Genomic DNA, 17355 nt, shown 5'->3' on the forward strand with positions numbered 1-17355 from the left:
AAAAGGACACTTTTCCAGGTCAGGACGTCCGCGGCCGCGGATTTTACCCAGTGTTCTGCCTCACATCCGCGGCCAGATCCGCGGCCGCGGATTAGACCGCGTTTTTCACCCTGTTCTGTTTGAAATTTGGAAAAACATAAAACATGGAAGTTGTAGCCCTTTGAATTAGATTTCCAACCATATATTGTGGAGCCTAAATGGAGTTCTTAGCAAAAAGTTATGTGTATTTTACTAGACAGTACGTAATATGCCTACTCGATTCTTCGTTCGTTCTTAATTATCATCAGTTGATCCCCGAACACGATCCCGGCTTAATTCCTTGGGCTTTTACTCAGATTTCAAAGCTCCAAATCACTTGAATTCATTCTCTAATATCTACATAACTCGGAATCACTCCTACAAGGCATAAAACACACAATTAGTGCAAAACACTAGCGATTAAAGCTCAAACTCAATTAAAGTACAGTAAATTAGAGTGTAATAAGCGAATAAAATACGTAATTATAGCCTATCATCAGTCTGCTACTTTGTTGTTAGACGTTGAGAACTTTCTTCTCTTCCAGCTCATGAGAATGACTGAAGTGGCAAGATTTCCAACCTAACAAAGCTGGTGTAACAAAGACCCATGTTATCACATTATTCCTGGGCAACGATCTAGCAATTGTAGCCTCAAACAAATAGTTGGTTCGATTAGATTGATCGGGGTCTGATATGTAGATACATGACTTCTCTAAGCTCAGTCAGTTTACTGTTGCTCTGATTGGCAACTCCTGGAACCTCTTCAGCTTTTACACCTCTTTGGAAAGCGATAAGATGGTCTATCGCTCCAAGCAGAAAGCGATAGAGAGTCCTGAACTTGCTCAAAAGGCAATTGGAAAGCGAAGCCTTTCCTTTCAATCCAAGCCGGTGAAGGTCTACTTCGTCATAATCAAAAAACCATAAAGTGGAGACACTTGTGCAACAGTTTACTATCATGATTATCTATCAGTTCAATTTATTGAAGATCTAGTTTGTCCTCTATGGAGCTGGATTCATGAGAAGTCTCATTAGATTTTATTAGATGTGTAATCTACATCTTTCTAGCTAGAATTCGGCAGAAGAAGAAAACAAAATGAAAAGGGAACTCTCATCATAACCGAAAGAAGAACTTGAGGAAGTGGGAAGTAAGAGTTGACACATGAGCTAAAAGCAGAACTAGTAAGCCAAATATATATTTGTTAATTTTATTTAATTCTATTTATTTGTTAATTAACTAAGGCAATAGCTTCTAATTCTCTTAAGAAGATGGCATAGAAATTGATTGAAGATGCAGCATCATACATAAGTTCTTTTGGGGAGAATTTAATTCCTGAACTTCTACATTTCTTTTTCAATTGGAGTAGTTCCCCTCATAATAATGGAATTGAAACAACCAATTCATTAACCTGCCCAGTAAAGGGGAATTTCTTTTTGGGAAAATCGTTACAGTAAAAGGAATCTAACGTGCAACCCTAAGTAGACAGAATATTATTATTAGAAAAGAAGATATAATGACAAATATGTGATCTTTTAAGGTGTCACTTTTTTAAGTTCTATCCCTTCTCCTATTTGTTTGGTAAAGTTCAACTTTTACACACGGACAATGTAAAATAATTTTTACACTATCAAGTCACCTAGAAAATAATTACATGTAACCTGGAAGATACGAAAGATTACCCGCTACAATATGTTAAAAGACGCTACAAGAACACTAACTACACCTCAATTTCAAGCAAGTTATGGTTGGTCATATGAATTTTCACAGATCATATCGCTCCATTTAAGCTCACAAATATAGTCAAAAGTAGAGGGGTGCATTTTTTTCCCGAAATATTTTGAAACGTGGAATCCAGCATGTCAAGATTTTGACTGGGGATATAAGTTATGCTAATAATATAAAAAAGTTTTATATTGTTGGTGTATGTAAGTTAAATCCTTTATGATAAAAGTGTCACTTTTCATTATCTTGGTTAGATTGTAAATTTATAATCGAGGAATCCATATCCCAAGTTCCAAAATGATAGTCATGTGGCTATCTAACTCTACTCAGCCACCAAAGTAACACTCCATAGTGATGGGAAAAGCATACATAATTGGGATGATTGAGGTCAGTGATTCCAGAAAAGTCTTGCAAAATAAAAAGAAAAAGAAACCAAGTCTAACTTGAAGATAAGGCTCTAAACTATCAATCAACTGCTTATAAGGGGCAGCCCGATGCACAAAGCATCCCACGTTTACGTAGGATCGGGAAAAGGGCCGCACCCCAAGGGGTGTGATGTAGACAGCCTACTTGACGCAGCGTGAGTGGCTGGTTCCACGACTCGAACCCATAACCAATAGGTCACACGGAAACAACTTTACTGTTGCTCCAAGGCTCCCCTTCAGTCAGCTGCTTACATAGAAAAAAGATGAAAAACAAATCTTGTTTTATCTTTACTTATAAGCTGCTTCAAGGTTGGCTTTGTTGGCCTTGGTGAACAATTTCCAAGTTGCTGTTGCCACCATCACAACTTTTAGTTTGAGTTTCAACTTTTGCTGATTGATCAGAATTTCCTGTCTCTGCCTCTTCTTGCTGTGATGCTAACTGAGAACCTAACACAAGTTTGTCACCAGCATCACTTGCTTCCTTGGTTTCATTTGATGCAGCATTTACTCCTAACTCAACTTCAGTTCCAACATGAGTATTTTGAGATTCCTCATTCTTTGAGTAACTCAGCTTTTCCATCATGAAGTCCATTGAAGTCTTAATCGATTCTGGAGCTGCCGCTTGAGTTTCACTAGTAACCACTACTTGGTTGATATCAGCATTTGGATTCTCACTAGTAGCCTCAGGCATCTCAACATAATGTAGTTTCTCCATCATATGTGTATGGTTCTGTTCAATAATTTGAGTTTCAGCAGCTTGTGTTTCTTGGGCAACAGAGTTAAGTTCCGCAAATAGACTACTTTGATTGAATTGATTCTGTTGGTTTTCTTGTCCGCTTTGCGTCCATTCCTTCATTTGAATGTCTTCATTCATTGGAGAAAGCCCTTGGAAATCGACTTGAGTTTGAGCGTTTATAGGAGCTCGGTGTATCTCAAGTTTCTTCGCTTCACAGTAAACCAACTCTCCCGGCTGAAGTAACGTTTGCATATACGACTGCTCATGATTCGTTTGCTTATCATTCTTGGATTCAGATTCGATCGATTGGTGGTCCACAGCAGGCTGAAATGTTGAGCCCATAACTTGGTTTTGAGCCTTAGGTCCTTGATTGCTAGTTCCTTCACTAGCTTTTGGTTCTAATAAGGATTCTGAAAACATACCTTTAGTTGGTTCTGCATTTATTTCAGCCCCTTGTGATTGGTTTGTGACTTCAAATACTTGCATTACTTCATCCTGTTCAACCATTCTAAGATTTTCCATTGGAAGGGTGGATTGAGATTGGATTTGTCTTTGATCTTGATTTTGCTGCAGCATGATTTTACTCCGCAGCTCGTTAGATACCATAACAGTGTCAGATTGAGGTGCCATAACAGGAGCAAATTGACTGTTATTAGGTACAAATGTTGCACTTGACATTGGCTTAGAAGGTAAAACTTGTGCTGGTGCAACATTTGGCTGCTTTTCTTGCAGTAGGTTTAAAAGTGGTGTAGCAACCTGATTTCTGTGATACATTGCAGCTGAAGGGACAACATCATTTGCTGGTGTAATAGGAGCAAATCGCCCCGGCTGGAAAACTAATCCGCGGAGTGTGGTGGCGCTATTACCTACGCGTACTGAGATGAAGTACCCTGCATCAAAGCAACCGTCAACAACACCAGAAACCATCTGTCCTATAATGTTGTTACCACCAACAATGCCTCCATCTTTTTGGCTCACTTCAACTGCATTTTGTTGAACTTTTTTAATGGTTTCAGGTGGTGGAGGAGTCATTGAAGATTGTAAATTTCCTCTTTTAGCAACACCTCCATCTTTGCGTGGGCGGCCTCGCCTTTGCTTTGCTGGAAGGATTGTTGGAGCAGTGGGATTATTATCTTGTGTAGTTTGCTCATTCATCCTGAGTAAAGTATATCAAAATTTTATCATTGAGTCATTTACAGGAACTACTATAGTAACAACAATTGCGCCTCAGTCCCAAACAAGTTGGGAATCCTCACTCCATTCATTTAGCTACAGAACTATGCAGTGTAATAAAAGGCAATAATTTCTTTTATGGAATCAAGACCAGTATCAAACTATGAATAAATAGACAAAAATTAAAAAAGTATGAGATAAAGATTAAAAACAAAAAACATACAGAAAACCAAGATGCAAATTAACTAAATAACTTCAAAATACCATTACTTATTTGGTTTTAGCAAGGCAAGGAGAAAATGACTGGTTTGTTGCTACCTGCATAGGGTATTTCACTATAAATTATCTTATGTGGAATCCATATAGCCCCTTCAACCTTTAAGTTCATGGGAGAATAAATTAAAACTAAAGGAAATTTCAAGTAAATAAATTAAACGGCAAAAAGTGAACCTCTAAAAGAAAAAGAAAAAAGTTCAGTTGAATGGAGACAACATTACAGTTGAAATTTGAAAAGATGAAATACAACTCGAAATTTAACTATATGAATTCTCAATGTCCATTCTCCTCCTTTTAAACCAATTTTGGAAATAAATAAATAAATAGGATTTTTGTTCACGAATAGTGATCATCCAATCTCATGAGACACAAGCCCACCAGGTCCTGACTTAACTTGTCGTCAAACATCCAGGCGTAGATAAAAAAAGATGAATGTGACTAAGTAATCAGCTATGTCAAAATACATCCAAATCTTGATATCACCTATACATATAATTATCCTTGTTGAATTGTATGATAGAGATTTTGAATTAGTCAAATTATGAATTTCATCACCTTTTCCAATTGTCACACCCTATTAGCAAGGGAACTAGGGATCTTCTTCACTTTGGCTAATAAATCTATTGAATGAACGAATCAATGAACATGTAATAATACATTATATATTAGATCTTGAAGAAAGACGATAAAGAGAGGAGATCAAAAGGATTTCCTTAAAAGACCAAAATTTCCCTATATAAGCTAGGGTTAAAAATTCATATGCACATAATAATACATTTCTATCATTTCTTTCCTAAAAAATTCAATTTAAAGCAGATCTGTTATTCCACGTTTTTCACGTTTGCATGTATCAAGAATGTTAATAAATCAATTCATTGTATAAGTGCATTAATGTTTTACCCTAAAAAATTGACGTACAAGCCATATGAAGAAAATGAAAATTACCTGTTTCTATATCTCACAAAAGAATTGATGGCGATAGAAATTCGTTTGAAGATCTAAAATAAATTATGTTTTTGCTTTCGAAGGAATTTCTTTTCTCCTTTGTTTTTTGAGATCCTTTTTTAATTAAAAATTTTATGGGTCGGGTAAGCCCGTGAATACTGAGAGAGGAAAGATAAAATAAAGGCGAGCTTTTGGTGGGATTGTAACGCCTCAAACTAAGGTCATGTTTGTTTATTCAAGATAAAAATGTCAGAATCTAAATACATATCTCTTGTTATTAAGATTTTACATTTACATCTTAATACGAAATAATTAAGATTATTTATTTTTTCGCCATATGAATGTGTGTAATTTATTTTTATTAAAAAACTAATAAATGTTAAATTTAAATAAAAAAATACCTATAAATTACATACATCCACATAATATTAGAAGAAAATCAATTTACATGGCGCTATAAAAATTATTTATTTGATAGACAAATTATAAATTTAATGCTGATTGTCGACAATAATAGTTGTATAGTGGTGGTTGGCGGTGATTATGGTTGTAAAGTGGTGGTTGATTGTGGTTGCAATTGGTGATTGTTCAGTAGTGATCAGAGGTGATTATTGTGAAATGGGAATATAACTAAAAGTATATCACAAAATTGCACTGGTTATCCTCTTAAGGAACTGGCCTTTAAATATTTTTTCTATTTTGATTTTATTACAAAAGTAAGCTTCTTCTTTATTAAAAATACCATAATTCTTCAATATTGGAAGCATAAAATTCTTGTTTGGGTAGAAACTGAAAGTTAATGGTTGATTATTGTTAAAATCGTTCGAGCGATGATAATTTGTGCTTAATTTTTCGTTCAAATATTGAATTAGTGATTTGTTTTAAAAATATCAAAACTCCATTGTTAGTCCTTAGAAAGTGTTGAAAAAGACAAAGTAGGTCTTCATGATTTTGGTGTTATTTGACTAAATTATTTGTTTGAGGATCGTTGGTGTTGGTATTTGGAGGTTTTGTTTCAAATTTAAGATCATTTGGAGCAGATTTGGAGTTGTTTGGACGAAATTGGAATTGCAGTTTCAAAGAACACTTGGTTAAACAACACAAATAAATTATGCCAATCGGGTAGACTTTGATAAATAATTTAATAGATAGGTCAATAGCAGATAACATAAAGTCATATGCCAATTTGGTAGAATTTGATGAACAATTGGACAAGTACAAAATCATGTCAACCCGATAGAATTTGTGAAAATTTTAACAAATTGTGAAAGGAGCTTCCAAGAGTTGAAATCAAGATTAACTGCGACACCGGTGTTGACCCTATGTAATGACCCGGCCGGTCATTTTGAGTATTATAACCATGTTCCCCCATTTACTGCTCAATTTATGCTTTATAGTTATTTTATGACTTACCGGGTTAGTTGGTTCGGGTCCGAAAGGAATTCGGAGTAAAACGAGATACTTAGTCTCATAATTGAAAATTTAAGTTAAAAAAGTGGACCGGATATGGACCTATATGTAAACGACCTGGAATTTGAATTTTGATGATTCCAATAGTTCCGTATGGTGATTTTGGGCTTAGGAGCGTGTCCGGAATATTATTTGGAGGTCCGTAGAGGAATTAGGCTTGAAATGCCGAATGTTGAATTTTTGGGAAGTATGACCGGGGGGTTGACTTTTTGATATCGGGGTCGAAATCTAATTCTGAAACTTTGAATACCTCTGTTATGTCATTTATGACTTGTATGCAAAATTTGAGGTCAATCGGACGTGAATTGATAGGTTCCGTAGTCGTTTGTAGAAACTAGATATTTCAAAGTTCATAAGGCTTGAATTGGGGTATAATTCATGGTTTTAGCATTGTTTGAAGTGATTTGAGGGTTCGACTAAGTCCGTATGATGTTTTAGGACTTGTTGGTATATTTGGTTGAGGTCCCGAGGGGCTCGGCTGAGTTTTGGATGGTTAACAAATCATTTTGGCCTTGGTGAGATTGCTGATATCTGCTGCTGCATTTTTTCGGATTTTCTCTTCCGCGTTAGCGAGTGGGCCCTCGCGTTCGCGAAGAGGAATTTCAGGCAGGCAGAATTTACTCTTCGCATTCGCGAGGGGGTCTCGCGTTCGCGAAGAGGAGTTGGGTTGTACATCGCGTTCGCGTTTGGGGTATCGCGTTCGCGAAGGGAAAAACAATAGTGGGCATGGGTTTTTGCTTTCGAGTTCACGAAGGGGAGCTCGCGTTCGCGAAGAAGGGCTCCGTAAAGCATCGCGTTCGCGAGCAGTGTCTCGCGTTCGCGAAGAGCAAATGTTGGGAAGCACATTTTGTGCTTCAATGCGAGGGACCTGTCGCGTTCGCGAAGAAGAGAGGTATGGATATAGAGATTAAGTTCTGAAAATGGGACTTTGTCCCATTTTCAGTTTTTGAAGGACTTGAGCTCGGGAAGAGGCGATTTTCGGGAGTTTTTCAAGAAAAACAACAGGATAAGTATTCTTAACTCAATATTGGTTAAATTACCCGAATCCATGGTTGTTTTAATCATTTAATTAGTGAATTAAGTTGGAAAAGTTTGAAAACCCTCTTAGTTTAAATTGAAGATTTGAGGGTTGAGTTGGGGTCGGATTTTGATAAAATTAGTATATTTAGACTCGTGGTTGAATGAGCTTTCGGATTTTATAACTTTTGTCGAGTTCCGAGACATGGCCCCCACATGCGATTTTTGAGCTAAAATTCGGTTTTTTATGGAAAATTAATATTTTCTTGTGGAGTTAATTTCAATAAATTTTATTGACTGAAACGAATTATTTGTGACTAGATTCGAGGCATTCAGAGGCCGATTTGCGAGGCAAAGACATAACAGAGTAAATAATTTCACGCTCTGAGGTAAGTAATAGTTATAAATCTGGTCTTGATAGTATGAAACCCCGAATTTTGGTATCATGTAATTATTTTGAAGGTGACGCACATGCTAGGTGACAGGCGTGTGGGCGTGCACCGAGGGGATTGTGACTTGGTCCGTACCGGAAACTTTAAAGTTGAATAATTTATTGTTAGCTATATGCTCTCTATGTGTTGATAAAATTTGACTGTAAATCATGTTAGAAATCATGCTTAGGCTATGTAATAGTACTGTTCGGACCCACAGAGGTCGCGTACTTGTTGAATTGCCTGCTAAATACTATATGTACTCAGTCTCAATTTTTACTTGCACATTTTATCTAAGTCTCTGTTATTATTATTGATACATCATATCATTGTTGTTTCGGCTGATTTCATGATTATTGAGAGCCCGAGAGACTGGAGAGATTTATGACTGAGTGAGGCCGAGGGCCTGATTGTGAGATATTGATACTATAGCACGTGAATTATCCGTGCAATACGTGAGTTGTCCGTACAGCACGTGAGTTGTCCGTGCAGCACGTGAGTTGCCCGTGCGGATCCTTATATTATACTATAGCACGTGAGTTGGCCGTGCAACACGTGAGTTGACCGTACGGATCCAGATATTTATATTATGGCACATGAGTTATCCGTACAGCACGTGAGTTGTCCGTGCAGATTATAGCGCTTGGGATATAGGAGCCCCTCTGGAGTCTGTACACTCTCGGTGAGCGCGGGTACCCATTGAGTGTGAGTGATGAGGGCTGGGAGTCCAGTGAGTGATTGTTGTCCTGAGAGGTTGTACTTGATTTCCGTTTATTGTTGCACCTAGTTTCTATCTGTCATTGTTGTGAAATCTCTGAAAGATTTTATATACGGATTACATGAACATGAATTGTATAAAATTAATTTGACATTAAACTGCCAAAATTTGAAAGCATGTCTATTCTTTGCTAGAACTACTGAATATGAACTGTAGCTGTATAGCTCGTCACTATCTTCAGTTCTTTATTTATTATTGTTACTTACTGAGTTGGTTGTACTCATACTATACCCTGCACTTCGTGTGCAGATCCAGGTGTTCCCGGACATAGCGGGTGTTGATCCTTTCGAGTGATTGATTTTCAGGAGATTTTGAGGTAGCTGCCGTATTCCGCAGACCTTGTCTCTCCTTCTCTATCTCTTTGTTTACTGTATTTGGTCTCAGACTATTATAGACCGTATTTTCCAGACTTGTATTCATATTAGATGCTCATGTACTCAGTGACACCAGGTTTTGGGGAGTGTTCGTGTCAGTATTTATGAAATTTTGTATTGTATTAAATTATTGTATTTTCAAACTTAAGAGAAATTGTGGTTTATCGAGATTATCGGCTTGCCTAGTATTGATATAGGCGCCATCACGACATATTGGGATTTTGGGTCGTGACACACAAATTTCTGCCAACCAGGTAGAGTTTTTGAATAATTAACAATATAGATAAAATAAATATAGCATTAAATTTACCAATTCGATAGAGAAATTCCTACCAAACAATAAGTATCTTTAGGACCAGAAATCATTTTCTAAATACATTCAAAAATGAAAACAATATTTAAAGACCAACATTTTATAGAACTATTCCGGTCAATCACCCAAAGTGTATTTGTAATGGGCTTTATTGTAACTAGGGGTGTTCATGGTTCGGTTTGGGTCATTTTTTCCCTAAAAAGAAATCAAACCAAGTAAATCGGTTTTTCAAATATTGGAACCAAACCAAACCAATTAAGTCGGTTTTTTATCGATTCAGTTTTTGTCGGTTTTTCGATTTTTTCGGTTATTTATCGGTTTTTTTTTAAATATGAGACATACGCTACCAAACGCATATTCCGGCGACTATATTTTCAATGTAACACTATCAAACTAATTGCTCTTTGAGAAATCTATCATTTACCGAGATATATTGATAATAATTGACTCAAATAGTGATGGATAATTTAAGTACTCAATTAAAAATTGATTATTTTTAACATGAAATAAATTCTTGTACTTAGCAAAAGAAAACTACCAATCAAACTAGAAGGCAAAGAATTAGATTATTATAATAGCAAAGAACTAGACCAAAAATACAAATGACTAATATGTACTATAAAATTTCATAAACTTTATATAAAAATATACATATATATAGGTGTAATAATAAACTTATATAGCTACTTTTATAGTCGGTTTGGTTCGGTTTTTTTCGGTTATTATTTTTTATTAAAACCAAAACCAAACCAAATTTGATCGGTTTTTAAAATTTAAAACCAAAACCAAATCAAATCTAAAAAGTATCGGTTTTTTTAGTCAGTTTGGTTCGGTTTTTTATTTTTTTGTGAATACCCCTAATTGTAACCATCAAATCCCAATGGGAATCTTATGAAAAAATTCAAAATAAGTCCTAACTTACCAATCTTTAGCCATTAATCATAAATTTATCAAAACTAGCCAAACACATACAAAAATCGAAAATCCAAATTAATAAGGATTTTTTCTCTTCAAGAATCACACGCAAAGATTTCTTTTCATATTTTTAAGTATGATAAGCAATATTATATTCATGACGGAAAAGAAATTTCATGGATGATATAGCAAACAAGGTGATGAAATACAAAAAAAAAAAGAAACATATACAAGATTTCAAAAATCTAAGCACAAAGGGACCCTTTTCAATGGGTATGATTGAAATTCATTGAAAACATATAGATGAATCAATATACAAAATTTGAGAAAAATTGAAAGTGATTTGGGCTGATTTGGTATCAAAATTCGTAGGTAAAATCGACTTCAAAATATTCTTCTGCGACATATGTATCAAACATGTATCTCACACACAGGTATACATAGATATACACGTGATACCCATTTGATACAAATATGATACATATGTGATACACAAATGATACACGGTGTAATACACATATCATCTTTTTCCATGTTCATCTTCTACTTCGAATTTTCAATTCAAACTACCTCAAAACTCTACCAAATTATCCCAAAACTGAGATTTTAACTCCGTAAAATGTATCCAATTTATTCCAATAACACCCACTCAAAGAAAGCAAAAAATTGATATTTTTTAGTTATAAATAAGTAATTGGCTAATATTGGTAAAATTTTATGAATTGATTAATTTTTGTTACTAACTTACTTATGGGTTGATATAACTGGTGATTTCCCCTATCCCAACTAGCAAGGATTTATACTACAGATTAATTTCCTATATCTTCTAATTCAAAGTGGTGACTTCTCGTAGTTAAACCATCTCAGTTTCTCAAAACTCTTCCGTTCCTTTCTTTCATTTCAATTGGAATAACGTTTATTATTATTATTAATAATAATAATAATAATAATAATAATAATAATAATAATAATAATAATAATAATAATAATAATAATAATAATAATAATAATAATAATAATAATAACGTTAACTAGTACATCACGAAAGAAGATAAGAATTTACGTATTAATTTGTTCAGTTAAATTCAACCAACATTATACAAAGCAATCAAATAAATATAAGAAGTATGAGAATAAAATTATATATTTTTTCTACTGGAACAACTTTTAATTACTACAAGGAAGTAATTCCATTTCCACAATCCTTCAATTATCCCTTTACATAGAGGAACTAACTTCCAGATTGGAATTACGTTATCCCAAATGTATAAGCTGATGACCACTGCACAAACAATATTCATCAAGTCACTATTAGTTGTTTACCCGTAAAACATTACAATTGAATTTATATGTGATTTATAGACTTAGCGTTGAAATTGAGATAAGACAGTAGCTAGCTTGGTTCCGGGAGCAGAGCTTCCGAAGGCAGTGATAACAATATTAATAAGCAAGAAATAAAATGTTATTGAGCTTTTGAATAGTATATAGCATAAGTTTGTCAGAAAATTCATGTCCCTCTAATGGTTGTTGAACTTGCTATTTATAGCTGCACCTTGGGAACAAGGTCATAGGATCAAGCCCCTCTTAAATGACAATTATGGGAGCCATTGAAGAATGTATAACGGTAGGCTACGAATGACATATTCTCTATAATGGACTATGTACTTAATAGTAAAGAATATTCTTCACTGAATGTTAGCGGGTGACAGTCATTTATTTGTCTTTATGAGTAACATTCCTTTCGGGTGCAATCGAGATTACTGCCCTCAGATTTGATTTCCACCTGCCTTGCTTTACATCTGTCTTCGGCTCCACGTGTCGCTCTATTATGTGAGAATTTAATATGAACATATTTTACCCTATACAGATAATCCCCCCGCTTTCCGGTCGCACATCCCTGTGTCACCGGAAAGTTGGTGAAGCTACCAATACCTTTCTTGGCGGGAAGTTCTCTGACCCCCCTCTAAAAAGTTTCTGACGCTTGATTAGACGCACGTGTCTCCGCAATTAATACCCCGAACATGAGTCATCCCATGATTCAGCAATACTTTCATCTGTTTTCGAGGTAATCATGGTCACGATTTTAGCCGCCTATTCCTTTACTTATACACTTCAATCATCTTCTTTTACACTTCACAATTTATCGAACTCTCTCAAACTTTCTTTACTCAACTCACTCTTGCTTTCAACTTCCTTTAACCTCCTTCTCCAGAGAAAACCCTTACTTCGTTCTGCTAACTATGGCCTCCTCTTCCAAAAACTCTAATTTTTCAAAGTACAATGAAAGCACTAATGATGCTGCTGCTCCTATGGTGAGCACCATTATCCCCCAGAAAGCTTTCTACGGCTAAGGACTTCGAAGAGAAGTTCCCTTCTACTAACTCCCGCACATGGGTTGTTGGTGTATATCCTTCTTCCATCCGTCCTTCTAGCATCTCTGCTTTGAAGGAAGACCGTGGTTTCCATGATTTGAACATCATCGCTCCTGATCTAGTGGAGCGGGTAACCTTCCTTAAGAAGGGTTTTATGTATGTTTACACGTACCCCTTCACTTTTGGCCTGTTCTCATTCAGCGATGGGCTTGACTCCGTTATCTTGGAGTTTTACTCCCGTTACCAGGTCTGCTTGGCACAGGTGAGCCCTTCCGTGTGGCGGACGGTAGCATGTCTTCGACGTCTATGCCAGAAGACCGGGGAAGAGCTCTCCCTGGCTCAACTGAGGAACCCTTATTCCCCCAAGATTTTCTGTGGGGGAGTGATAAATTTCAGCAAACGTGGTCACCATGCTTTGCTCACGAGCATGGATGATGACAACAATCGCAGATGGATGGAGCGGTTCGTTATAGTTACCAACTGGGACATCATCCCATCCACAACTCCATCCTTTCCTGAATCATGGAATCGTACACGTAAGTTCAACGTCTGTCCTTATTTCTGGTTAAAGGTTGTTCCATTCTATCACCGATCCTTCTTTTTTCATTATTTCAGCAATTCAGTGGACACCACCAAGGGTTGAAGGCTTGGACCAGTGGGTCCAGAAGATTTTGGACGTCACCACGTCCGAGACCTACCGGTGGAAAGAACTGGACCTTAAGTACGGGTCGAAGGCCAAAAGCCATGGTAACTTGAACTTACCTAGTTTTTATTTCACATATAGGAAAATTGTCTAACTTCTCTTTTCGTTGAATTTAGGTCTTCCGCAGGGTTCTATTACGTCCCTGAGGAGGACGTTTTGGCTAATCCCGCAGATGCGACAAGGTTGCTGCAGGAGGCCTTCGTTCGAACGGGTTTCGTCAGACCTGCTCCCGGTGCAAGTGCTTCTTCTCGGAGTCCCCTCCCGGCCGAAGAACAAGCAATAAAAAAGGCAACATTCTTCTATGGCCGAGGGTAAAAATAAAAAGGCGAAGAGCGCCGCGTCCGAGCCATCCGCACACACTGTGGTGATCAGTGATGATGGAGGAGCGAGTGATGAGGGTGCTTCGCTACATAGAAGACGACGACCTTCATCAACTCAATAGAATGCTCAATATGTTGAGCTAGTTACACCAACCAAGGACGACGTCCAGGCGCTCTGGGGAGGAAGGGTGTGTGTGATATAGTGGAAGATGCCAACTCTGGCTTCCGAGTCCCAGTCGCTACTCCCGGTACCGTGAGGTTGGGTATCGATTTTTGTTCGTCTTCGGTTGATGAGCAACTAATAACTAGCAATGCTTTTGCCACAACTGCTTCTCAACCTTCAATCCCATCGACTTCATTTGCCTCTTTGCCAACCTTGCCTTTGCCACCAGCAACTACTACATCATCTCCATCGTCCGCAGACACTTGAGATGAGGATGTCACTCCTCCCCAGTCCTCAGTCCGTGGGAGTTTGGGGCATAACTATTCGGCCCCTTCCACAGATCCTTAGAGGAGGAGGATCGTCTCCCTATCGATCTCTACCGAGTGCCATCTGCTGTCCCGGCCGGTGGAACTTGCCAACTACCTGAAGCCTCTGGCTTCAGAGAAATATAGGAATAAAATACATTCTCTCTCAGGGGAGTGTATGGTAAGCAATTCCATGACCAACGTAGCAGCGGTATGATCTTTATTCCTTCTACTGTTTTGTCTAACTTTGATTTGAACTTTTGTTTTGCAGGTTAACTTCCTTGTTTTCGAGGGCCTTCAAAGTTTGATCCTTGATAAAGAGAAACTTACCTCTGAGAGGGATCAACTGTTGGCTGAGCGGGATCAAATTGCTACTCCCGAAACTGGAAGCACAAGTTGCCGAGATCGTTGAGTTGGGGGCTTGGTTGCAGCAGAGAGAGTAAAAGGTAGTGACCCTCAGCCAAGAGACCACATTGTTAAGGGTACAATTTCAAGAGGCCAAGGCAAAGTGGTCCGAGGTCCAAAATGTTGTTATTGCTGCTGCCGATTGTGAGGTTTCCTCCACTAAAAGAATAAATAATTTGGAGGCAGCCTTGAACTCCAAAGCTGAAGAGGTTGCCGCTACAAAGGAGAAGCATGCTTAGATGGAGGATAAGTATAAGAAGGTCATGGAGCATAATAAAGTTTATAACTCCACTATCCGTGGCCTTGATGTTAGCCTTCAAGCCGCTAGATCCGAGCGAAATAACCTTTAGACCGAGGTTGACCAGCTTAAGGAAGAGCTTCTGTGCCGAGAGGCTTCCCTCATTGTTGAAAAAACATATTCTATGTACAACATGAGGAGAAAAACATTGGAGTCAACTGCCTGAAGGGGTCTCCCGGTCCACCTGATTCGACTGATGCCTCTGGTTCCTATTGTGAGTTCTCGAGAATTGAAGAAGAACTTGAAAAGGATGATGATGAAGGTCAAGGCCTCGAGCCGGTGGTAGATCCGCCTATTTCTCCTAGGGCGCAAATGATTCTCTTCTCCTAGATTCTGGGGATGCAGTAGTTTAGATTTTTTGCTTTCTTTCCTTTTTGTTTTTTACTTCATACTTTTGTACTTCTGGGGCTTGGAACATTGTTATATAGATGTACTTTTTCATTTAAGTATTGTGCAAGTTTTACTCTTTGCGTCGAGTTATGCAAGGCATCAGGTGCATTTTCCCCGATAGCATTTAGATTCCGGGCATAAGTTCTTTCGGAATCAACCCTTTACTGTGAGGGTTTCATAAGAGAGGGCCCTCTTATGTTTACGGTGCTCTTAAAGAAGACGTCTCCTGTTCATTCCGACACTAGAATTTGAAGTACTTGATTAACTTTCAAATGATAAATTTAATTCATCGTTCGGACAATAAACAAGATAAAAATAAAAGGACTTTACTTTATTCCTTCCATTTTCAAAAGTACATAAGCATTCGTTGTGCTAAAAATAAATTGTCATTACTTCTGGCTATTTGTACAATTTGTTTCTACGGGGCAAGCCGCGTAGTCCCCGGTCTCGATGATAAAACTTTGTTCCCGGATTTCGTAGTCTCGGTTGATGTGGCGGTCATGTTGCCGTATTCTCATATCACTCCCTGTGTTCGAATGCGAATAATGCGAATTTGAACACTGGAAGTCTTGCTCCTTTGAAGATTCCACTAGTGAATGGTTGGATAATCTTTGGTTCGATAGCAAGCTTCGCTTCGAGTTAGGAACTTTGCAACAGAGCCAAAGATTACCTAACCACCCCCAGTGACTTGCAGTCGTGAATGGTCGGGTTACCTTTGACCCGATAGCAAGTGTCACGATCCAAAATCCACTATAGGCTATGATGACGCCCAACATCGCTGTTAGGTAAGCCAACAATTAATTATTCATTTTATCATTTTTAAAAATCATAAATCTTTCTTGGATAACGAGGTTGGTGTATTAAAATAAATCGTAGTTACGTACAGTTTCGTTAAAATAATAAGTGAAAGTGAATCAGTGTAAAACAATCCATAACAAATTCTAGAACGCCCCCAAAATCCGGTGTCATAAGTGCATAAGCATTTACCTTAGTACAATAATAATACAATCTCAGTCCAGAATGTAAATAAGACAGTATAAAGTAAATGGTACGATGGGGACTCTGTGGGCTGCGATACGTAGCCTGGAATGTAGCACACCATAAAGTCTCCTCAGCAGTTGCGCCTACGCGCAAATATGACCACCAATTGAACCTGTCAGATCCTGCACATTTAGTACAGAAGTATAGTATGAGTACGTAAATCAACACGTATCAAGTAATTATCTAGCCTAACCACGGAGAAGTAGTGACAGGAGGTCGACATTGACACTTACTAGAGGTCCAACAAAGCAATATAATAAATCATAAGTAGATGTGAAGCACACAACAATAATGGGGTAAATCTGTAAGTTACTTAATCTTCCAAATATTTCTTTTAAAGTATGAATTTTCAGTCTTGTATTCTACCTCAACAACTCAGATGTATCAAGTACCAGAATAAATGGATAAGAAGTACCATATACAATGGCGGGTGTCAGTGGAAAGATAATCTCATGAATGTTCGGATTGCCAGCAATATAACGCACGATTATGCCGAGGTCGTTCAGTCCGATCCAGAATAATCTGTACACTGTTGAGGGTCGAGCGACGCGAACCATAGATGCATCTACTATACTGGTGAGGCATTCTGCCCAATCTACAAGAAAGGAGGAAGTTATCAAATTACGAGTCACGTGCTTACAAAATAGTACATGAGCACAAAGTGAATATAATCTTTACCACTCAATGTGATAAGGCTCGGCCTAGTATACATATATTTATTCCTAAATCAATTTCACTTATAAATTCAATTAATTAAGCCAGCAGAA

The 17355-nt window shown here is 37.5% G+C and overlaps 1 protein-coding gene and 1 long non-coding RNA gene across 2 annotated transcripts; one reads left to right on the plus strand and one right to left on the minus strand.

The window, feature by feature from the left end:
• Positions 1–1057: 1057 nt before the first annotated feature.
• LOC142177644 (uncharacterized) lies at positions 1058–3817 on the plus strand. The gene is made up of 3 exons (XR_012706220.1): positions 1058–1197; positions 3473–3588; positions 3679–3817. It is a non-coding gene; the product is annotated as an uncharacterized LOC142177644 (long non-coding RNA).
• LOC142177643 (uncharacterized) lies at positions 1192–5423 on the minus strand. The gene is made up of 2 exons (XM_075246940.1): positions 5294–5423; positions 1192–4055 (listed from the first exon to the last, which is right to left on the minus strand). The coding sequence occupies exon 2, from the start codon at positions 4052–4054 to the stop codon at positions 2468–2470; it is 1587 nt and encodes a 528-aa protein (XP_075103041.1). The 5' UTR covers position 4055; positions 5294–5423; the 3' UTR covers positions 1192–2467.
• Positions 5424–17355: the final 11932 nt, after the last annotated feature.

Source organism: Nicotiana tabacum, chromosome 23 (assembly GCF_000715075.1).
Source record: "Nicotiana tabacum cultivar K326 chromosome 23, ASM71507v2, whole genome shotgun sequence".
Classification (NCBI taxonomy): domain Eukaryota; kingdom Viridiplantae; phylum Streptophyta; class Magnoliopsida; order Solanales; family Solanaceae; genus Nicotiana; species Nicotiana tabacum.